The sequence below is a fragment of the Bacillus rossius genome, chromosome 11, assembly GCF_032445375.1.
Source record: "Bacillus rossius redtenbacheri isolate Brsri chromosome 11, Brsri_v3, whole genome shotgun sequence".
Taxonomy (NCBI): domain Eukaryota; kingdom Metazoa; phylum Arthropoda; class Insecta; order Phasmatodea; family Bacillidae; genus Bacillus; species Bacillus rossius.
Genome location: NC_086338.1, coordinates 32,753,351 through 32,777,876, shown reverse-complemented (window position 1 = coordinate 32,777,876; position 24,526 = coordinate 32,753,351). Strand labels below are relative to the sequence as shown.

The window sequence follows — 24,526 nt, the reverse complement described above, 5'->3', positions numbered from 1 at the left end:
GTGATTATTTTTCATGAACGAATGAGTACAATATATCATACTCAAATTGGTCTCGAAGAAGAGAGAAACGTACATGGAGCAATCACTTAAATTTCTGACACTGCTCCACGTTAAACACGTACACGCAAGCACGCTCCTGCTTAGAATATACATTAATAATTTTTAAAATATAACTTTTGAGTTACAGCTCTGAAAAATTTCTGGTTTATACTGTTTAAAATGGTGTGACATCCATCAGAATGGTGTATATAATTTTAAAAATAATTGTTATTTCTTTGGTACATTTTATTATTACTTTGAAATAAATGTGGTGGCTCGGGGTAGGTGCCAGCAGTGCTGATCAAGGTCCGAGGGCTAGGAACACAGCCGACTCTCTGGTTAGCTGAGTGAGACAGGAGCTGAGATGGTGACTATGCTGGAATGGGTAGACTCAGCCTCTGGACATGGCCGAAGCTGTATCACCTTTCCCGATTCCGTATAATGCGTATTCCGTATCCACGCCCGTGGAGGCCCCATGCCGGTAGGGTTGATGCTAAGAGGGCTGGCTGGGTAAACAAACCAAAAGGGGGAGTATTCCCTTACACAGTCAGCCAGACAGAACACCCCGACTAAAAATACTTTTGCAGAATGGCATCAGGCTGTCCAGACTGGTTTACTTTGATAGAGGATAAATATCTACAATGCAGATAACAAAGAATGCAATACGACACTAAATTCACACACGTGAAGGATAGAGGTGTAGAAAGCAGCATATCCGTGGAGTAAGTCCAAACGTTAGAAAGGTTCACAACAAAAGGAGCTACTGCAAGTAGAGACAAACAATTTGCCTCGCACATTTTTAAAAAAGAGAAGCATTAATATCAACTTGAGGTTCAAGACCAAAGTAGTACGGAATGTAACTACTAAAGATTAAACATAGTATCAAATAATAATAATATGTATTAGTATAGATAATCACTGTAAGCGTGCCTCGTTCACGAAATGAATCTGCGAGAACGTAGGCTCCACGCCAAAGACACTATTAAATGGTCGAAGACACAAATAATAGTTTTCAGATAACCCACATGGGCAGACTATTTTTCATGTGTAACATCTCAGCTCTCGATGTACGACATTAGTTAGGAGAAATTTCGTACATGGAACAGAAGTCGCATGGAACGGAAATGTGCAACCAGGTGATGCCATATGGGGCGGATGGCGCGAGCCAGTGTTCACAAAGACAAAGGGATAACTTTATAGAGTTGACTGTTTAATGAATTTAAACATTATGGGCAGTAATTTTAATAAAATTTCTTGTCGAAAATCAGGTTCAAATATGGGGTTAAGTATTTTTTCAAGTCTTTTTCGCTTTTATTGGAGCCGTTTCATTATATAGTTTACAATTTATCTCTGAAAATGTAATGATTTGATAGTCACGTAGCTGCTCCGGCAGCGAATTCTAGTGGCGGGTGCGGAAACTACGTGAGATTCGCGTCCGGAAATGTAGTTTGAAAATACAAGCGTATATTTAACACACTAGGCATTATTTTAAAGAATTCTATGTTAAATTTAGTGTCAAAGTTTCGTATTATAAGTCTATTTGCGACATGAGAACACGTGAATTTTCTCGTTACCGAGGTTAGATGTTACACATTGCTGGCGAGAATTGAAAAACTCGCTCACATGTTTTTTTTTTTTTTTTTGTGGAACAACTGCACCAGGGGTAGCTTGAATCTACTGCGTTTAGATATCTTATATACGTGATGTCTTGTTGCTCGAGTAGATGTTGATCTTGTATGTTTGGAATGTGTCTCAATGGCCTCATCTCGGCTTTCTTCAAAACTGTATTAAATTAGCTTGCGAAACATTTCTGCACACAGAAACACTAGGTACTCATTTCGACAATTAATAGAAGTTGGTGTTACGGAATGTTAATTATGTACGCTATGCATATTTATGTTAGTGAAATTATACTAGGACGTTCTAGAGGAAGAAGGCGTGCTGAGAATAATCCACCGCTGTGCGTTTTAATTTTACCTGTCCTAAGCTAAGTTGCAGAAACTTTAAGACGGAATCCGTTAGACGTAAGGGAAGAAGCAGCAAGCAACTCGAATTGAAGCGGCGCTTGATGCGAATTACAGTTTAATGAAATTCCCGCCATAAAATGGCGGTGCGCCGACGTAAACATCAGCAAATCAACATAGAACTTCTTATTCAAGAAAATACACGCCTATGAAATCAATAAAAATTGGTTACTTGGTGCTCTTCTAATATTACGTGTTCCGCACACGATTTTAAATAAATTTATGATCTAACCTGATTAAATTGTTTATAAAAGGCTTTTTCTACTAAACAATTCCTTCTTTGATATGTTTTGTGAAATTAAGAAACGTTACGTCAGTTCTAACATGTACTGAAAGCATAAAATCATGTAGCATACAGTTTAGAATTAACCATTCTTATCTAGCCTTCGACATCAAATTAGTAACTTATATCCTAAAAACCAAAAAAAAAAAAAAAAATTCTGAGTTTTTCAGGTATAAAAATTTATTTATTATGAACGTATTTAAACTCGTGTGTAAAAATGTGAACTATAAGCAAAATAATTTAGGGTGCTACTCCCTTAAGAGCATTGAGTGGCAAAGTGTTCGTGTTTCCGAGCAAAATAAAAGCCAATTCTCGCAACAGAAAACGTGTGAATCTGTTTCACCTCCGAATGGTACTGAGCGCAACGCAGCGCCACAGAGAACGGGTGTGTGCAGAAGGAAGCGGTCTACCCCTACCAGAAGTACCAGTGGTTCCACATGACGATGTTGAACACATGGGCTGGTGGAGGCACGGCTGGGGGGTGGTACCCTGGAGGTGAGAAGGGGGTGTAACAACAGTCCAGGGTGCAGCATTCTTTGGGTGGGGAGCAGCTGCAACACAAGGCCAACACAACAGCATTACTTGGACACAGTCACTGGGGGTGAGATGCACTAACTACCATCAGCCACACATGGCTACTTCTACCATGCCACGAGTTGTAAGTTGCATTAAATGATTATAATTTGAAGCCCAATTTAAAGTCCATAGGTAATTTTTGCACAGCTAAATATTTTTCAGTTAAAAAGATGTTGCGTGAATATCTGGAGGAAAAAAAAATTATAACGTAGGCTTTCGTGTACGGCATCGAACTAATTGTGGCGTATCTGATCCTGTATTTAGTTTAAGTTTGGTTACCTTTGTACCAGTTTTTAATTTTTTAAGAAAAACAGCCTTTTTTTTTTTGCTAACCCTTTAGTTTTAAAATTTAGCTGTTTTGTTCAATCTTGTGAATCTTTAATCTCCAGAATTTTTTTTTTCATTTGTATTATTAGTAGTTATACTATAATTACTTCCGTGTGTCCTTTACAGCTCTGTTTTATCACATCTAAGCGATACCTTTTTTTCAGGATTGTTGATAGTCATTTAATCCTATTCAAGTTAAAGTCAATTATGATTCAATTGTTACGTAAAGTGAATCCTGTACGGGTATCGTGTTTGAAATCTTTGCCTAGAGCTGGGTTTAAGGACAGCCACCATTTCACTACATCTGCTACTGGGTTGAGGCAATGAACAAAAATGGCGTGCCCGACGTTTCGGTATGCCCTTGAAGATGGCTGCAACAAGGCGTGCCGAAACATCGTGTACACCATCATTCCAATTGACCTGACCTCAACGCAGAATTTAATAAGAAATTATCAGAAAATTTCAAAATTTCTCAGTTTGTGAGTTTAGTCACTTAACAGTGAAAACTGATGTATCCATTAAACATTTTTAATATACGGTCTAAATCAAGTTTTGTGAATATTAATACACAATATTTAGATATTATGGTATGTATATCGATTTGTGTTTTTTATTATTTTAATTTTATAAAAAAATACAAAATAAAGTGTTAACGAAGAGCATTAAACTTTCATCCATTAATAATTTTGAGATAAGTTCGATTATTTATCTATTTATTTAACAGGGGAGATAAGCTGTTTTTTTTTTCAGTTTATTACACAAAAACTAATTTTATTTGCATGTTTTTTTTTAAATTTAAAACAACACTTTTGACAGGGCTTGGCTGAAGAGTAAAATGATAAACATTTGTCTTGCTAGTATTATTAAATGTGGCATATCTGAATTTGCTTTTCATGAACTTATGCCATGTTTGTGTTATAATTTAAATTATTCACTTGAGTTTTTCTGTACAATTGAAACTAAAATTAAATTTAAATAAACCACATAATTCATTATCAGAAGGCCTAAGTTTTAACTATCGCAACTTGAGAATGTAATTGAAACGAATGTGCGGTTACATATTAAGATATAAAATTTACTTTTAAATATTTGATATTTTAATTTTTTTTTAATATTTACTTACTAATGTCCTCCATCGCAGTACTTTGACGAAACCTGAAAAGAAAGCAGAAAGCAACATTTTAGATAGCTAATATTTCCAAACAGATGTATTCATTTCTTCTGTGTATACGTTCTGATTAGAAACTCGATCTAATACTAGAAAAAGTGTGGTTGGATAAAAAAATCTTCTTCATCTTATTTTAATTCGAACAAATTTGATCACTATCTAGCAACAGCAAGTTCTGGTATTGTCGGGAAGGGAAGAGGGGGTTGAACACACGAGTTCCCGAATGTAACATCAGTTATAAGCACGGTCTAAAACACTTCGTCTTGGTTTAAGACATACGTTAAAAATTTTGTATCAGAGTTGCCATCTTAATTTAATTTGGCATTTGCGAATACAAGGAATTATTATGCTCAACATTTTAGTGAACACGTATCTAGGAAAATTATGCAATGCTCATATATGTAGCTATGGCTGAAGAGAGATCTTTAAACCACACTCCGTGTTTATCAGTAGGTTCCTTAATTAAACATAAGTAAACATTCGAATATATTTTAACTAAATTATATGGCATTCAAAGAATTTATTTCCACTGAATGTATCATTACAGAATTGAAATACCTAGTTAAAAAGTATCTCAGCATTTTTTTTTTAAGATAAAAGAGGAGACAACCCACCCACGATGAACAGTTTGAAACAACAGGAACTTGGAACTTAGATAAACGACATGAAGCAGTGTCACGGGTGTAATGTTCACGCCCGTAACGCTCTTCTTTCACGCCCAGTTTTGGCTAGTGCTAACCCCTGCTGGCATACCGTCCCGCCACACTCCGCTTCCAGTTCATCCCTGAGAGGGTGGACCACGGCGCCAGGGGGTACACGTCAGACCACGTGGTCGGAAACTTTCTCCGACGCGATCTTTCTGGTCGGTTCTGGGCGCCGAAGTTCGGGTGTGTACAACCCTCCGCGGGAGAGTGCAGCGAGGAAGAAGGAAGAGAGGTAGAAGAAGGGAGGTAGAAGGAAGGGAGGTAGAAGGAAGAAAAGTAGAAGGAAGGTAGGTAGAAGGAAGAGAAGTAGAAGGAAGGGGGATAGAAGGAAGGGAGGTAGAAGGAAGAAAGGTAGAAGGAAGAGAGGTAGAAGGAAGAGAGGTAGAAGGAAGATAGGTAGTGGAAGGGAGGTAGAAGGAAGAAAAGTAGAAGGAAGGGGGATAGAAGGAAGGGTGGTAGAAGGAAGAGAGGAAGAAGGAAGGGAGGTAGAAGGAAGGGAGGTAGAAGAAGGGAGGTAGAAGGAAGGGAGGTAGAAGGAAGAAAAGTAGAAGGAAGGTAGGTAGAAGGAAGAGAAGTAGAAGGAAGGGGGATAGAAGGAAGAAAAGTAGAAGGAAGGGGGATAGAAGGAAGGGAGGTAGAAGGAAGAAAGGTAGAAGGAAGAGAGGTATAAGAAAAAATAGGTAGTGGAAGGGAGGTAGAAGGAAGAAAAGTAGAAGGAAGGGGGATAGAAGGAAGGGTGGTAGAAGGAAGAGAGGAAGAAGGAAGGGAGGTAGAAGGAAGGGAGGTAGAAGGAAGGGAGGTAGAAGGAAGGGAGGTAGAAGGAAGAAAAGTAGAAGGAAGAGAGGTAGAAGGAAGAGAGGTAGAAGGAAGAAAAGTAGAAGGAAGAGAGGTAGAAGGAAGAGAGGTAGAAGGAAGAAAAGTAGAAGGAAGGGAGGTAGAAGGAAGAAAAGTAGAAGGAAGGGAGGTAGAAGGAAGAGAGGTATAAGGAAGAGAGGTAGAAGGAAGGGAGGTAGAAGGAAGGGAGGTAGAAGGAAGGGTGGTAGAAGGAAGAGAGGAAGAAGGAAGGGAGGTAGAAGGAAGGGAGGTAGAAGGAAGGGAGGTAGAAGGAAGAGAGGTAAAAGGCAGGGAGGTAGAAGGAAGGGAGGTAGAAGGAAGAAAAGTAGAAGGAAGAGAGGTAGATGGAAGGGAGGTAGATGGAAGAGAGGTAGATGGAAGAAAAGTAGAAGGAAGAGAGGTAGATGGAAGAAAAGTAGAAGGAAGAAAAGTAGAAGGAAGAGAGGTAGAAGGAAGAGAGGTAGAAGGAAGAAAAGTAGAAGGAAGAGAGGTAGAAGGAAGAAAAGTAGAAGGAAGGGAGGTAGAAGGAAGAAAAGTAGAAGGAAGGGAGGTAGAAGGAAGAAAGGTAGAAGGAAGAGAGGTAGAAGGAAGATAGGTAGTGGAAGGGAGGTAGAAGGAAGAAAAGTAGAAGGAAGGGGGATAGAAGGAAGGGTGGTAGAAGGAAGAGAGGAAGAAGGAAGGGAGGTAGAAGGAAGGGAGGTAGAAGGAAGGGAGGTAGAAGGAAGAGAGGTAAAAGGCAGGGAGGTAGAAGGAAGGGAGGTAGAAGGAAGAAAAGTAGAAGGAAGAGAGGTAGATGGAAGGAAGGTAGATGGAAGAGAGGTAGAAGGAAGAGAGGTAGATGGAAGAAAAGTAGAAGGAAGAGAGGTAGAAGGAAGGGAGGTAGAAGGAAGAAAAGTAAAAGGAAGAAAAGTAGAAGGAAGAGAGGTAGAAGGAAGAGAGGTAGAAGGAAGAAAAGTAGAAGGAAGAGAGGTAGAAGGAAGAGAGGTAGAAGGAAGAAAAGTAGAAGGAAGGGAGGTAGAAGGAAGAAAAGTAGAAGGAAGGGAGGTAGAAGGAAGAGAGGTATAAGGAAGAGAGGTAGAAGGAAGGGAGGTAGAAGGAAGGGAGGTAGAAGGAAGAGAGGAAGAAGGAAGGGAGGTAGAAGAAAGGGAGGTAGAAGGAAGGGAGGTAGAAGGAAGAGAGGTAAAAGGCAGGGAGGTAGAAGGAAGGGAGGTAGAAGGAAGAAAAGTAGAAGGAAGAGAGGTAGATGGAAGGGAGGTAGATGGAAGAGAGGTAGAAGGAAGAGAGGTAGATGGAAGAAAAGTAGAAGGAAGAGAGTTAGAAGGAAGGGAGGTAGAAGGAAGAAAAGTAGAAGGAAGAGAGGTAGAAGGAAGAGAGGTAGAAGGAAGAAAAGTAGAAGGAAGAGAGGTAGAAGGAAGAGAGGTAGAAGGAAGAAAAGTAGAAGGAAGGGAGGTAGAAGGAAGAAAAGTAGAAGGAAGGGAGGTAGAAGGAAGAGAGGTATAAGGAAAAGAGGTAGAAGGAAGGGAGGTAGAAGGAAGGGAGGTAGAAGGAAGAGAGGTAGAAGGAAGAGAGGTATAAGGAAGAGAGGTAGAAGGAAGGGAGGTAGAAGGAAGGGAGGTAGAAGGAAGAGAGGAAGAAGGAAGGGAGGTAGAAGGAAGGGAGGTAGAAGGAAGGGAGGTAGAAGGAAGAGAGGTAAAAGGCAGGGAGGTAGAAGGAAGGGAGGTAGAAGGAAGAAAAGTAGAAGGAAGAGAGGTAGATGGAAGGGAGGTAGATGGAAGAGAGGTAGAAGGAAGAGAGGTAGATGGAAGAAAAGTAGAAAAAGGAAGAGAGGTAGAAGGAAGGGAGGTAGAAGGAAGAGAGGTAGAAGGAAGAGAGGTAGAAGGAAGGGAGGTAGAAGGAAGAAAAGTAGAAGGAAGAGAGGTAGAAGGAAGAGAGGTAGAAGGAAGAAAAGTAGAAGGAAGGGAGGTAGAAGGAAGAAAAGTAGAAGGAAGGGAGGTAGAAGGAAGAGAGGTATAAGGAAGAGAGGTAGAAGGAAGGGAGGTAGAAGGAAGGGAGGTAGAAGGAAGGGAGGTAGAAGGAAGAAAAGTAGAAGGAAGAGAGGTAGAAGGAAGAGAGGTAGAAGGAAGAAAAGTAGAAGGAAGGGAGGTAGAAGGAAGAGAGGTAGAAGGAAGAAAAGTAGAAGGAAGGGAGGTAGAAGGAAGAAAAGTAGAAGGAAGGGAGGTAGAAGGAAGAGAGGTATAAGGAAGAGAGGTAGACGGAAGGGAGGTAGAAGGAAGGGAGGTAGAGGGAAGAGAGGTAGAAAGAAGAGAGGTAGTAGGAAGGGAGGTAGAAGGAAGAAAAGTAGAAGGAAGGGAGGTAGAAGGAAGAGAGGTAGAAGAAAGGGAGGTAGAAGGAAGGGAGGTAGAAGGAAGAGAGGTAGAAGGAAGAGAGGTAGAAGGAAGAAAAGTAGAAGGAAGAGAGGTAGAAGGAAGAGAGGTAGAAGGAAGAAAAGTAGAAGGAAGGGAGGTAGAAGGAAGGGAGGTAGAAGGAAGAGAGGTAGAAGGAAGTGAGGTAGAAGGAAGGGAGGTAGAAGGAAGAGAGGTAGAAGGAAGAGAGACCACGAGACAACAACATCGCTCCGCCGCTGCCTCGTGCGCCGCCCGCCTTCATGACGTCGCGCTGCCAGAATCGACGACGTCCCGAAGAATGGACTTAGCCTCGGACGTTGGTAAGCGCCAATTCTGTCTTAATTAAAGACGGACTTAAGCACAGCAGCAGTGGATGGCGCCAGTGACCTCATTCGAAGATAAGGTGAGACTACCAGGAAAAGGTAACTCGCTCTACGAGTGGAAGGGACCGCTCGCTCTAAGAGCCGACTCGCTCAGCGAGGAAAAGGTAAAAACTCGCACCTTGGGATTCAAAGATACTATTGGGTGTAGATTAGCAGAATGTATCTCAAATTTCTCGCCACCGACGAAGAAAAGTTTTACTCTTCGAGCGAGTAAGGAGGAAGCGAGTAAGGCGCAAGAGGCTGGTGCAAGACTGGTCCAAGTCGCAGCGTGGCAGCAACGAACAAGAAGGTTTGGTTGGTCAAATACCGGTCTACAATCGTACCAAAAATACACTGTTTTTCCACTATATTTTCCAAAAAAAAAAAATCTCCTTTAATAGTAAATTCTAGTATAATAAGTGTTTATTAGATACTATATATAATTAGAGACCGGAAAAATTCGCGAATTCATTTCGCGATAGGCTAAAATACAAATCGTTATACCTTAGTGCTGCCTCTGCTATTGGCTCACAACTCACCTGGATGACTCTGGACCAATGAGAAACACCTAACCAAAGCTTTATCGAATCACAGGCTGCTTCGCTGGAACGTCTCACAAGACAGCAGCCAGTGAGTGGGTGACATTTGACCGAGTGTACGTAGAACTATGGATTTCATCCTACAGGTCATTGAACCCGCGAATATTTCCGGTCCCTAGATATAATGCAATCAAATATGAAATATAATATAGTAATTTCCCATAACTATACCCTCACTTTTTAGTAGTCATGTAGTAGATTACGGAAGTGCCACCGCCCTGAAACACGCCATGCCCGTGTCATCACATTTTCGATGGTAGTTGGAACCGTGACGTAAGGGTGTGTGTCGGAGGTGCGAGCGAGATGGACTTGCCCGGAGGCGCGGGCGAGACCTCGTCGTGGTGCTGCCAGGGTTCCGGGAGCTGCCGCCGCCGTGCAAGTCCGTGCGTGAGGGGACGGGGGAGCCGAATTGTTGCCCCTTGGAAGCAGGGGTGCAACAACTAAATTTCCAAAAGGGGGGGGGGGGGGCAATATACCTTTTTATAAAGAATCATCTATCCCCCCTATTGAAGCGGTCCGGGGGTCCTCCCCCGGGAAAATTTGTATTTCACGGTGGAAAATGGTGCTATTTAAGCAGTTTTATTATCTACAAATTGATTACACAGCACTTCCTTTGCCCTCGTTTGCCCCCACTTCAAGGTTTCAGAGGGGGGGCAAAATACCCTTGCCCCCCCCCCCCCTGTTGTTGCGCCCCTGCTTGGAAGGGCAGCCCTTCAGGATTTTTCTGTGCAATGGTTTGTTTGTACAGCGACTGGAAGGTCAGCCCATCCAATTTCTGAAAACATGTTTCTTTAAGTGTTTAAATAATCCTGAAAACTTTCCCCTTGGAAGGGCAGCCCATCAGGATTTTTCTGACAGTGGTGTTTTTGAAAGGTTGTCTGAATTGTTGCCCCTTGGATGGGCAACCCTTCAGGATTTTTCTGACAGTGGTTAGTTTGTAAAGCGACTGGAAGGGCAGCCCTTCCAGTATCTTAAAATGTGTATATTTTCGTAATTTTATAATCCTGAATGGTTGCCCCTTGGAAGGGCAGCCCATCAGGATATATTTAACAGTGGTGTTTTTGAAAGGTTGTCTGAATTGTTGCCCCTTGGATGGGCAGCCCTTCAGGATTTTCGCTACTCGGCGGGCGAGTAGGCGAGAAGAAGACTACTCGCTGTGGTTTCCCGACGGCGACGATTTTAAGGCGAGTGTTGAACTTGAATACGCCCCAAGCTCAGCGGGGGTCCTATTCATCACAGTAAATTGTTTGGTATTTTCTGTGATTAAACATTTTAGTAGTAACAAACTTTATTACTGAGGCTAGAGTTATTAATATTCAATTTTTAGCCCTCAGTATTATATCAGTATCATAATTGTATATTTTTTATATATCTTTTTTTATATATGTTACTAGTCATGGTTACAATGGCGACTGATAGTGGTAAATTTCTTTAGCTGTGCAACATAGTTAAATCATCATCGCTAATTACTGTTAATGTAAGCCATGTTTGATAAAGTGTCGATTGTACAAAATGGGTGATTACGAATGAATGTCTCTGGTTACCTAAGAAATTTTAATAGTAGTTTAATCGGTATTTACAGGCATAGATTAATATTTGGAAAATGTGAAAATGCCTTTGTTGTTAGTTATAAATATTTTCTGAGGCTTTTATGTTATTTTGGTATGCTAACAATTAATTCAATATTTTCTTTGATTGTTTCTAGTAGGGGCTCGACAGCGAGCATGCCAGAAATGAGGAAGAATAATGAGAACTTCCAATATTAGCCAAAGAACGTGTGCATTGTCAACAATCTAGCGTATTGTTTACTTAAGTGGACACTATTGTTAGTCAGTTTACTTTGCTTTCATACTTCTCAATCTATATAAAATTTTTTAAATCTCCTTGTGATACCTCTTGGGGGGAACAGTAGCTCAAAAATACCTCATATAATGACTCAAAATAAAACAATTTCGCAGTCTTTCGGAACTTTTCAAATGAATACAATTAAAATGGCGACAGCGACATCTGCTGAAACGGAGCGAAGTGACGGAGTGATAAGACACTGGACGCGCATTCCAGTAGGATTCGGTTTATAAATCCCAGTCCGTTCATTCAGATTTCAGTTTTCATTGGCATCCCGACATCTGTCTGTTTGCATGTGCTGAGATGGTCACTTGCTGTAAACTTTGCCCGTATCTGTGATTTGAGTTGTGAGGAAACGTCTCAAATGACCCACTGTTTGAGGTGTGTGAAGCTGAATAAAAACTACGTCTGCCAGAACGTCCTTGAAAGTAAAACTTAAGTGCGGCTAAAATTTTAATTCCAAACCAACTCTACAACAAATTATGTCATAATTAATTTTATAGAGCCCGTTCATGGTGATCATTTCACACAATCTCTTCCGCTGATTATATCATTAAGTTATTTAGTTATTTAGCCTCTCAGTCATTGCGTTTCATAATGAACTTTTTTTTGTTTACTTTGCTGACGTACATAAACTATTACGTTCCTTAGTGTAGGTCTCATTATTTAATACATGTGTTATTTTATTTTTGTGTTAATTATATTCATAGTAGCATATACTTGCATGATGTTGCTTCAAAGTAAGGCTTTAAGGCCTAATTCTATACTGTTGGAATGTTCACGTTTTGAGTTTAAAACTTTGGAAAAATCTTATCTTCCGGCTATTGTAAATATACGTTATTATTTGTGTGGAGAAAAGAAAACTATGATAGTGATATGAAGAAAAATGTTATTTGCATGGTTAGTGCACCTCGCCCAGAAAGAATGAGAACGTCTATGAGCAACACGTACTCTTCAACCAGGGAGTCGCGAACAGAATAACAAATGGTGCATTAGCAGTGCCGTGTTTAACCTGCCTCGGGGCGCAACACGAAACACGGGCGCTAGAATAACAAGGGAGCCCTCGCGTGTGGAGAAGTGCCGCGTGTATTTCTGGAGACAGCTCCATCGATCCGCCGAGACATTCGGGTCGGTAAATAATTCACCAAGTTCCGCGGGGCGACCTTGAAGGATAGGTCGGAGGAAGGAAGGAAAAAAAAAAATGATCGCAGCGCGACACTTGACCTGCTACGTCACGCAAACTATTACACTACTCTCCAGGCAGACGTCTGTCGACGGCGCGTTCTGATCTTTGATCTTTGATCTCTGATCTCTGATCACTCTTAAGAATCCTGCACACTAGGTGGTGTTTTTAGTATTCCTAATACCGTGCTCTGCGCGAGAGCTTTAGTGCCGTATCTGTATCCAACTGCACAGCCATTTACCTGCGAACTTACTTTCCAGTGGTCATGGCTGCCTGGAGTTCTTTGGACCGCCGAAGTAAAGCGCTATGTTTGACTCCGACGCGCATAAAGCTGGAATTAAAATAGCGACACCTACATTATGCATATAATATACAATATTTATCTATTATACAATAATGAGACCTACATTAACTAAAGTCATCGATTACGTACGTAAGCAGAGAGTCAAAAAGGATACGATGCAACATAAAATATCGCTTGGTTGTGAACATGTGGTTTTTAAGCCTTTCAAAAACACAGAAATAAACAATTATATATAAAGTTAAATGCAATTCAACGTTCACTCAATCGAAATCAATTAATGTATACAAGTTTTTTAAGTCGACATGTTAGAGATAAATACGGTTAATACAAATTTAATGCTTAGAATATTTCACATAAAATTAAATTTAAAAAATACTTTTAAAATATACTAATAATAGTAATTTAAGCAATACACAAGTTTAGCCACCACTTGAAAATAACATTCCGGCACGCATTTCTAATCGGCACAAATTGTGTTGCACTGACGCCACAGATGTGTCAAACGTTATTGGGTAGCGAATATATTTTTTCGCATCGCGTCCGTCGCGAGCATCCGTCGCGTCGCTTCAGTCGCGTATTTGTGATTCCAGCTTCAAAACGCCCAGGCGCTTCAATGCGCAAGGCCTTATTTTCGTCGCAATACTTGTGGCTACGAGGCGTGCAACGAATTAAAATCACGCGCCTTTGGCGTTTCCGTAAGTTCAGTTTAAAGGTTTCAAGAAACAGCAGTGTTAAAATATTGATTCTAGCAATGTTACAATGAGAATAAAACGTTGGGTTATGGGAAAAAAATTAATTAGTTCCTGAAATGTGGTTTTTGGTTATTACCATGGTGAAGTGAATGGTTTATGTGTCAAGTGGAAGTTAGGAAATGCAAAGCTCTTTTTCATGACTGTTTTAGACATTTTTAAATTTCAGAATGGTTACTTTTGTCTCTTTGTTTACGGAAAACCTTTTTCTGTTAGTTTCAAAGTATTTCCAGAAACTCCACGAAATATTTAACAAGCAGTAGAAGTCTTGAAATCAGTCATTCTTTGTAGTCAGATTCTCCAACAGATGAACTGCTGCAATAGTTTTAACGTGCTGTATTTTCTGGCATGTGCTCTCGTAGAGCGCAGGATCCTACCAGCAGGAGCTCACTAGAACCACAGGGTGGTGGATACGCCATTTCCTCGCGACTTGGTGGTGTTTGAGGGGGAGCTAGCTACAAGAGAGGCTGAGGCCACCTTTCCCAGCATCACTGCCTCCCGTTACCCCCTAACCGTTCCGCTGACCTCAAATGTAGGTATTCCCGGCCTAGGAGTATCACGAGGCGCTTGACCAAGTCCGTCACGTCTCTGGAACTCTTCATAAAAAAAACCAAGAGGGTGTGTGATCTGGTCGAAGTGCATCCAGCCTCTACTAGCTGTCAAGGCTGGTGCCGGAGCTGTTTCGGCCTCCTCCAGACGTGCTCTAAGAGGTCAGAGCCACCGACTGCCAGTTATTCCGGTCAATGGCCGGCTACTTTTCCCCTCCCATGTGCGCCCCCTTGTAGGGTAGAATGGGAACCAAGGATCACTCCCCCTTTTTGATCAGGAAGGTGTTATAGCTTCGGCTATGACCAGAGGCCAGGGAAACCCATCCGAGCATAGTCACCACTTCGGCCACTCAGACAGTTGGCTGTGTCCTTAGTCCTTATACCTTATCAGCACTGATGGCGCCTATCCCGATCTCCCACATCTCACCAGGACCCCTCAAAACACCCAGTGAACCCGGGCCACCGACTGTCAGATTGTTCCAAGCTACGGCTGGCATCCTCATGGTCCCTCCCACGTGTGCACCCTATCAGGGTAGAGTGTGAACAATTCCAGTTCGTTTTTTTTTTACATTCCAGAGCTATATAAATTAAACATAACTGCTAGGGATCAATCCCTATTTTTGATGGGGAAAGGTATTATAGCTTCGGCAATGACCAGCGGCTAGGGCCACCAACCCAGTATAGTCGCCGCTTCAGCACCGTACCTCGCCAGCCAGTGCGAGTCCTCACCGTGCGACCCGGACCGGTAGAGGGAAGGCCCAGCATCTACTGCCCAGGTTGGCCATGGACTTGTTGGCTTGTACTGTCTGTTAGCCCGTGAAATAGCACGGTTGGGATACTTGGGAAACTGGCCCTGTAGGACCAGTCCCTCGGATTCCCCACCGGCTCTAGCGCCCAGAACTCGGGACATTCTTCCAAGACCCGTTGCGCCCGTTTCCACAGCAGAATCCGCGCTCAGACGCTAATGGTAGTACGCATTGAGCCAAGGTCTTTGGAACCAGGCAGTGCTGACCCACAGGTACAGTTTCCGAGCCTTTCTGCCGTCGCCTGCAGAGACCTCACCAGACACCTCTTGCCAGCCCCTGCAGAGCTCGCTCTGGTTTCACACCCTGGTACCACGAGGAGACGGCAGGCTGCCCTGGTGTGGAGAGGCTGTATATTCGCGTCCACGCATCCTTTCTGCGACCCTGCTGGATTCTGTCTGCCTCTGATACCAGTGCTGGCACCGGCAGTCACCTACTCCCACGGGAGTCAACATCACTCCCAAGCATTCTTTGTAGTCAAATTAGATTTTTTTTTTCTTTTCAAAAGAAAATTGACAGAAAAAATAAGAATTTAGTTACTTGTAAATAAAAAATTATGTCTTCGAGGCCGCCACGCCAGTTAAAAGTGAAACTTCAAAGATAAAGGGAGAGGAACTTTCTAAGGAACACATAATTTTAAACACGTGTTCAAGTGTGTAAGTATATAAGGATAAAGGCGAGCGTACGGGTATGTAAGTGTATAACAATGTAATCCAGTAACCAAGTGCGGTATTATGCAAGTATGCAAGTATGCTATTATGCAAGTATGCTATTATGCAAAAATACCACCTAGCACTGCTGCTACCATCTGTGTTTCTGGCATGTGAAATGCTAAATCATAAAATATACAGTGCAACTTCAAACTTGAGGTACACAAATTAAAAAAGCGATGTAATAAAGCAACCTTTTTTTTCCGTTATCTGACTCTATACTTAATTCTTTCTAAGTGGTTTTTTTTTTTTTTCGTTACACGTTTTCTCTGCGTTCTGTTAACGCCATTACCTAGACTTACTGTACCAACTGAAGATAAGTTTCTCGTCAAAAATCCTTTGGTAAAAACACCGTTCAGCCCAATTCTACGTCAGGCAAGTGTGCCCCTATATATTAAGGTTACGATAGTAAAATAGACGCACATATGAATGCACTCGGACTTCCTGGCTGGGAAGGTAACCCGCCACCCGGGCGCGTCAAGCGGGTTGCCTGCCTGCACGGCGGTGCATCATATCCCCTCGAGGGGCCGGCTGTAGCGGGTATCCCTACCCCGTCAGGGGCTAGTTCGCGCCGGGCAGATCAATATCGTCGCCGCCACGTAGCGTGCGAGAGATAGAGAATTCGCTGTCCGTCTTTGCCCCACTTCCCATCGTTTATTTACACGCTCATATACCCGCAACTTACGATTTTTACCCAGTTGTTTGGCATCCTTATAAATTAATTTTGAAAATAACGCAATATTTCAGAATTCGAATATCGAAGGAAAACTAAAATGTTTTATGAAACACGTAATTCTAAATACGTCCCCAACACCGGAATTCGTAACTTTAGAACTGTAGAAAAAAATTCCTAATGATTTTTTTTATGAATTATGTGAAAATTGTACAATTCGTTTCAAAAACGTCATTAATTTCTATTGTCCGATTGTTTAATAATTTTAAACGTGATGTGTGATAAAATAAATGTAATCCTAGGCATATTTACAGACATCTTTTTCTTTCAATGTTTGGCACACTTTGCTTCAATTATAGAAGGGAGAAACGCAAACATAAACATAAGAGGTTGGACGTTTGAACTATTTCTTGACTTCTGAGGCGTCAAAATGGTCGATTGTACAGGCGTTTCACTCTGCATTGCAGCCGCCATTATCAGGGTTTATAAATCAAAAGAAAGCCAGAAGTTTTTTATGCTCTATATATACTGCCAGTGATCTTCAGTTCACTTTCTTTAGCTTAGGTTCAGCCAAATAGAGGTTTTCCTATCATTGGCTTCTGCAACATGCAATCATGTTGGGCATCTTCTCATTAGCTATGTTTGTTATTTCGTGTTAGGATGAGTGGCTTCGCACTTCTTGTTTTACGTTGTTATTTTTTCTTTTGTGTTTTAATAATTGTAGCTCATTTATCGCTCAGCTTGTAGTTCTCTGTTGTTGTTGTTTGGGTGTTTAAATATTTCTATGGATTCTCTGACCTTACTCTTCTTGTAATTCCTATGTTGGCTATTGTTTCGAATATATCGAAGTGTTCTCTGTGTTTGGTGATAGAAGAATGTTCTTCTATGACCGATCTCTGTATAAAAATCTGTAGTTTTAATGTTTGTAGTCCCTTATGTGTTATTTGATACTTGTTGTCACCCTTATTCTTGTATGTCTTATGTAAACCATGCCACATTAACATGGTAATTAGTAAATTCCGGTAAGTTGTTTGACTGGTAGTTTTATACTTTACTGACGATAGACAGTTTTGAAGTTTTCCATAAGGCTTTTTCATTTGGTTTATTTCATGTTTCTTCAGAAGTCGGGGTAGTAGGTTGGTGACTCCTTGTACATATGAAAACACAGCTACGCTGTGGAATCTGTCAGCAATTTTTGTAGTGGATGGTTTGTTTATAGCTTTCTGTACATCCTTCCTTTTGTAGTCTTCGAGTAGTGCTGTGGCGACATATTTGAATTCTTCATTATATTTTGGCTTTGGATCTGCTAAGAAGCATAGGAAGGTGAGAGTTCGTATTTATTTATATGTATATAATATATATATTGTGTGTGTTGTGTGTGTTTGCGATACACACTGTGGCCCAGTTTTTCATCGGGTCTTTTGAAGGCCAGCACATCCACGAATGTTAGTTTTCCTTCCTTTTCCAGTTCCACAGTATATTTTATGTTGGAGTGTAAGCTGTTAAGGTGCTCAAGGAGTGGGTCAGGTTGTCTTCACCATGGCTCCGTACAACGCAAATTTCGTTAGCACGTCTGTACCAACATTTCGATTTCAAAGTGCTGGATTGAATCGCTGTCTCTTTGAGGTGGCCATGAATGTGTTCCCTAGAAGTGGAAACTATGGAGAGCTATGGATGAAAATGTTCTTCCTGTACGAAAATAACGTATAAGTCACACAATGATCTATCATATTTAAGGTTTCTTGACTGCTGGGGCTATAAATTTCAATTATATGCATGTGTGAATCTACTAAAACTTCCCGTTTTTTACTGCATCATTTAGTAAATTTACACAAACAATGAACATGTATATTTGTACTTCTTCCAAAAATAATGATATTTTTGTAGCTTACAGCTGTTAATAAACCATGTGTTTGTAGCTTAGAAAGACAATAAATTTAGTCATATATTTATAATGAAGGAAAGACAAGCCCAACCCATTAACCATTAGTTTACAGGCCGACGTCTTAATCTCTCGATCGTCTATAACACAAATAAATCATGAAGTGATGGGAACACCACTTTCTATAGATAACTTAAGGTTACTTTAACGGTATTTTACAAATATTTTTCAAACTGCACGAGGCACCAAACTGAGTGTTTCAAAACCTTATATGTTCTAAGGTTAACGTTCCCTTCATAGGAATTTATAGTGTGACCTTAAATTAAGTTAATAAAGGTAAAGATGTAGCAATCAAACATAAATTTTCTTTTTTCGAGGTGTACGAAGCATTGTCTCGAAAGACCTGTTCTTTGTCGGAGGATATTACCGCGAGCTCACGTATCTTCAGCGACGTATGCAAACATCGCTGGGGATTTGTTGGCTACCTCGGCGCAACAAGACACTAGTGACGCAGCTAACAAGCATCGCTTTCCAAGGTTATTATATTGCAATCCACAGCAGTCTTTAAGAACTTGAAAATATTTCATCACATCTTCCTAAAGCATGTTCGGCACCAGCTGTGTTTACCGTCGACATGTAGCCTAACAACAAATAACAAACATTGATGACAATAACATAATGGATATATACATCTTTACCAAATGCTTTATCATAAGCCCTCTAGCTAGTGAGTTAACATTTAGGTACAAATTCATAAAACGGAACTAAAATTCTGAAAATCTTTTGGCGAGTATACCCATTAATAAATTATTATTCGTTCAGCGAGTATAGTGTCCACTAAAGACTTACACGTTAGATAAGTTGGTTACTCAAGATCTTTACTTGATTAGGACTGTTCTCGCTTCCCAAAAACATTTATTACACAAAGAAACGTTACTTCTGTTATCGTGCCCAATGGCCCATAAATTCTTTCTCTTGCGCCCGGTTCCCCAAAAATATTAACGAGTGTATTCGGGGCACGGGGTGTCTTTCGAATATCCCCGTCCGGTAAGGTGATAAAGTTTTGAATTTTTTTTTTTTTACTTACGAACGAGTAAAAACCCTTGTTAGTAGAAGCGGGAAGGATGTCCGTGTGTATTCTTCCACGAAAATGATTTGTTAGAAGGCTTAACTGAGTCCATACTAAACACCTTGATGTGTTGGCAGATTTATATTTTTATCTTGACACTTCAACTAATCTCACCGCCGAGTGGCACGGCGCGTATATAGGTTGTCACACGCCTTAAAAGAAGTCCATGCCGCCGCTGGGGCTGGGGCTCTCCTCGGATTCCTCCGCTGTGCGGTCTCCGGTGCTGGGCGGCGGTGTGGTCTGGTCCTCGCAGGGTCGTCGCCTCGATGGTGCCAGTCCCCGGGGAGGAGGGGGGAGTCTATTCGCCCCAGTCGCCACTTGCTGGGTCTTCTGTGGGGTCTCTGCAAGTGTGCGAGCTCGGTACACTCGCTGACGCCAAGCCTTCACGTCCCTCGTAGACACCTACTCCAGCAGGCAGCTCGTAGCTCCGTAACTAGTAGAAGACTCATGAAGACACGATGCAGCTCTGGGACTCGAGTGGTCTCGGGGTCTGTACATACCCCGGGCGCGAGCTATTTCATATTTAGTTGGATGTTTGAGAATGTTCGACCACCGACCCCGGGTGCCGAATACATTCACTGACCCCGGGCGTCATTCAGGAATCCCCCATTGAGCCACAGTCAGGTCCCTGTGCAAAAGGTGCCAGGACAAGACATAACGACCCCCATCCTCCCCCTTTTCCCCCAAGGCGATGATTCTGGTTAGAGTCCTGAAGGGGTCTAGCCTAGATTTCTCGCCGACGTTATCGTGAGCCAGTGGGTTTTCTCGGTACACTCCAATTTCCCCAGCCCATTCATTACGCTAATGCCCCATTATTATCTTATCGCCACTCAACGTCAACATTGGTGAGACATAAAACTCGTAAATTCATTCATACATCAAATTATTCATGCATAGATACTGGGAAACTTCACGGGTTCAATTACCTCCAGGATGGACTCCACAGTTCTACGTATATTCGGGCAGATGCCGCCCACTCATCGGTTGCTGTCTTGTGTGATGTACCAACGTAGTAGCCTGTGGTTCGATGCAGCTTTAGTCTAGTGTTTCTCATTTGCCCAGAGTCCTCCAGATTAGTTGTGAGCCAGAAGCAAAAGCAGCACTGATGTATGACTATTTGACACAAAATGAATCCGCGAATTTTTCCTGTCAATATTCATACATGAACATAGCTTTTTGTGTGTGTACGAGTATTTTGGTACTTTTTTTTACTAGTTTTTGTAACAATTTAAAAAATAATTTCGTGTTTTCCTCGAGATACGGCCGCCAATTATTACCTCGTTTCTGTTTGTTGGTCAGAAAACATCTGAAATTCGCGTGAGACTAAAGCAGTCGCGTGTGCTACTTGCGACCCTTGTTTCAGAGTTGTAGTCTGACGACGCGAGGAAAAGTTGTAGCTGGATTTTCAGGAGCCTGGTGTCTCATAAACATGCTTATTACACCGCGCTTATCTACATGCTTGGTGAATTAAACATTGTGAACATTCTTCGCACGCTACCACGGATGGAATATATGCATACATTGAATGGAGCACACACGCACTCAGTTGGCAGTAAGCTTAGAAAAACAGCCCAGCCAGCAGGTTGCTCGAACATAGAAATGATCTGCAAAACATAGGGAAATTTACCAAATATTTGCCACGTAACAATGTAAGTAATATCTCATAATATTCTGTTTATTGATACCTTAAAATCCGTTATGTATTTTAATCACAAATTTTCGTGCTGTTGAATATCGAAAGTATTTGGCTGATCAAAGAAAAACAATGCATCGCTTCAAAGTTTAATCAAACAAATAAATTCGTTTTCTTTTTTTCAGACTGGTGAGGTTGGTTATGTTGTGTGAATGGAAATGATTAAAGTGCAAACCTACTTTCTGTGCAGGAAAACATTTTAAAGTCAATTTTTGAATGCCATGTATATTCGTTTTGCAACGTGATTCGAAAACAATATGTTTATGTTTATAACTATGTTATCTCGTTACGATGAGACGTGGGGAAAATAACTGGGTGGGACAGGAAAAAGAGGGACAACTCAAGAATATTGGCTGAAGTAAGAGTGCGTGATTAATTATGGACATAGAAACTAGGCCACCACTTAGCTTTTTTCCCACCATAGAAAACCCATGACTGATAAACTAAACCAATATAAATATGAACATAACAAATGGGTGAACACTACAATTGCGTAAACAATTCACTGTGAGCATGGCTAAGGAGTTTACGGACGGACAGAACATTCAAATAAGCAAGGCTTAGAATCTATGATTGGACAGTACCTTTGAGTAAGCATGGCAACGCGAGCATGATAATGGGAGTTGCTGTTCGGATAGTACGATCAATGAAGTCAGGCACCGCGAGAATTGCCAAAGTGTACAGTACACTCATGTAAGTGAAGCACTTCGGGCATGGCAAAAGAGCTGATGGACGGTCAATACACGTGAGGAAGTCAGGCACCGCGAGCATTGCTAAAGATTTGATACTGTAGTGTACACTCGAAGTATTCGGGAACCGCGTGCATACTTAATGATCTGATGGACGGACAGTGCACTTAAAGACGTCACGCACTATGAGGATGCCCTAGGCGATGATTAGCTGACGGTACTCTAGAGGAAGTCAAGCACCGCAAGCATGGCTGAGGAATCGATGGGCAGACAGTACACTTATAGAAGTATGGTACCACGAGCATGTCAAAGGAGCTGAAATGTGGACAGCACACTTGATGAAATAAGCCCCATAAATATTGCTAAAAAAATTGATGGTTGGAAATTAGAATAGCGAAAGCATGGGTAAGAAAGGAGCTGATAGGTGAACAGTACACTCAAGGGAGTCAGAATCTGCTAACATTGCTAATATTTTAATGTTTAAAGAGTATGTTCGAGCATGACTAAGGAGCTGATGGGAGAACAGTACCTACACTTGCGTAAACATTTCACCGTTAGCATGGCTAGTGAAATGATGGGCGGACAGTACAATAATTAATGAAGGTAAGCGAAGCGAGCATTGCTATAGTAATGATGGGTGGACAGTACATTCGAATAATCCGGCACAATAAGCATGTCTAAAGATCTGGTGGTTGGACAGTAACCGTCAGTAAGCATTGCACCGCGAGCTTGGAAATGGATCCGATGGTCCCAAAAGTACATTCAATAAAGTCTGGCTCCGATGTCGTGGGCGGACAGTACACAGTCAGGCACCACGAGCATTCTGAGGAGCTGATTGGAGGAAGTCACGACCCGCATCATTAGTAAAGAGTAGATGGACGGACTGTAGACGCATTGATGTCAGGCACCACAATGACGCCTATGAAGCTCACTGGCGGACAGTACACTTGACAAAGTTAGGCACCAAGAGTACAGCGATTGCTTGTGGACTGATGGGCCGACAGTGCACTTGAGGAAGTCAGGCACCACGTCTGTGGCAAGGAGCTGATGGGAGGACAGCACACCTGCATTGTTGAAGAGAAGACGCTGACGGGCGGACAGAACCCTGGTCTGGCTAGGGGAGTACGAAAGGGACTCACCTCGCCGACCAGCATGGGGCAGAGCGCGGCCGCCGCCAAGGTCACACGCATGTCACGGCGCGCGACACATCTCACGGCGCACTGCCGAAGCTCGCGGCGTCATCCGGCCTCGTCCGCTTGGAGCGCCACCGTCGCGTCGTGTGCGTGCCGTAACTATCGCGCCGCTCGCCATACCTCTCGCATTTGCATTGTTAGCTCACCCCAATATCTCACCGGATATTTACTATACGTAATTTTCGAGTTTTAAGACCCGTTCTGTGACGACACGTAAACGGAGACGGATCTAACGGAATATATTTTCTACAATAGTTCGCAGACGGAGAATTTCCCGTACGGATTATCTCGGCAATGCTAGGCTCTTCTGTTTAGTTGCTCCGTGCAACCAATAGAAGCCGAGTACTGAGCTGCGATGGAAGCCATGTTTATTTATGTTCTAAATACGTTAAAATTGGTTTAAGTACAAGAATATCTAGTGTTATGCTATAACTTTGTTTTTTATACATGCTACGATCTTGAGGCATAATTATTTTAATTAAATAAATATTTCGTAACCTTGAAATGCAATTTCATTGGTTGCCATTAGTTAGGTTTTCGTGCATTGTTGAAGCAGCAGACGCGATAGTGAAATGTTCCGGAACATCCGTCGATCCGCCTAGCGATTGTAATTATGAATACTGGCGTGCCTTTCTACCGCTATTAATTAGGTAGATATTATTTAGTAAATACGTGTTGAGAAAATATAAGACGTAATATAAAATGCAATATAGCTTTTTTAATTAAAATACAGGAAAGACCCTTATTAGTAGTAATTACAAAGAAAGATAATAAACCAAGATGGCGCGTCAGCCCGAGCTTTGACAAGTGTGCGAGCGTACGTGAAGTTCAAGACTACGTAACAGGGGAATTTTTTATTTGTTATTCATTTACTGACGGATGTTGTTCAAGATGTGACGTGAACACAGCGATACTTATCTTGGTGCTGATATCAGGTTAAGGAATGGACCATCGCAATATTTACTTGGAATTATTTCCGGAGAAAAATGGGAAACCGATATCAGTATGGCCCACGCTGTTAAAAATTACAGTAACTATACGAGTTTTAAACGAAGAGTTCACCTAACATAAACAAAACTTTCTTCGTAATTTCAGATAGCAGGATCTTCGTAGAAACTACGCCGAATTTCTACTACCGAATTCTGATTTTCCGTATTAACAGGTTAAACACATACGTGGAAGAAGTAATTTTGGTTTTGCAAGACTGTTAACCACTTTTTTAAATTTTTTACTTAAATACCGAGATTATTCTTGTGGTTTCATTTTCAAAATAAGTAAACATTTTACCTGTAAATTTACGAAGATAACGATAAATGTATGAAGATCCCTTAGACTTCGCGGGACCGTAACGGCTGTTACGGAGATTTTAAGGGTGTGTGTAAACCTACCAGCCATTCCCCGGAAAATCTGTGAAGGGGGGAGGGAAACTATTTAAAAAAAAAAGTTTTCTTTAGCCAATCTGGAACTTAAACTTCAACAATTCTTTGACTTATTTATTTCGAGAAATTTTTGTATTTCATAATAAATTATTTTAGGGTTGAATTTATAAATTCTTGCGAACATATTCCGGTAAAATCGCGTTATTATGAGACGCAATAAAATATAAGGAAACTTTTCTTATACGAAATCATGTATTCAAAAAAATGAATTATCCAGAACTTTAATTAGCATGCTAGAAAAAAATTTTCTATTGTCCAATAACGTCCATATTTTTAAGAACGAGATGAAGACCGAATTTGTCCGGCTCGGGGCCATATAATAGTAACGGTCGCCCGGCCCTCGAGCCGCGCCTGAAGATTGGTAACCATCGTTCTTGGTCAGTTTA

General features: G+C 41.5%; 1 protein-coding gene across 2 annotated transcripts in view; it reads right to left on the bottom strand.

Annotated features, from left to right (window-relative positions):
• Positions 1-22,716, bottom strand: part of LOC134536768 (uncharacterized) — a 35,452-nt gene extending 12,736 nt beyond the window's left edge. The window contains exons 1-3 of one of the 2 annotated variants that reach the window (XM_063376679.1): positions 22,648-22,716; positions 4,373-4,404; positions 2,763-2,897 (exon numbers count right to left, since the gene is read on the bottom strand). In XM_063376679.1, the coding sequence (XP_063232749.1) occupies positions 2,763-2,897; positions 4,373-4,404; positions 22,648-22,698 (218 nt within the window). In that variant the 5' untranslated portion in view covers positions 22,699-22,716. The remainder of the gene's footprint in view (positions 1-2,762; positions 2,898-4,372; positions 4,405-22,647) is intronic. The other variant, XM_063376680.1, reaches the window with a different exon arrangement.
• Positions 22,717-24,526: the final 1,810 nt, after the last annotated feature.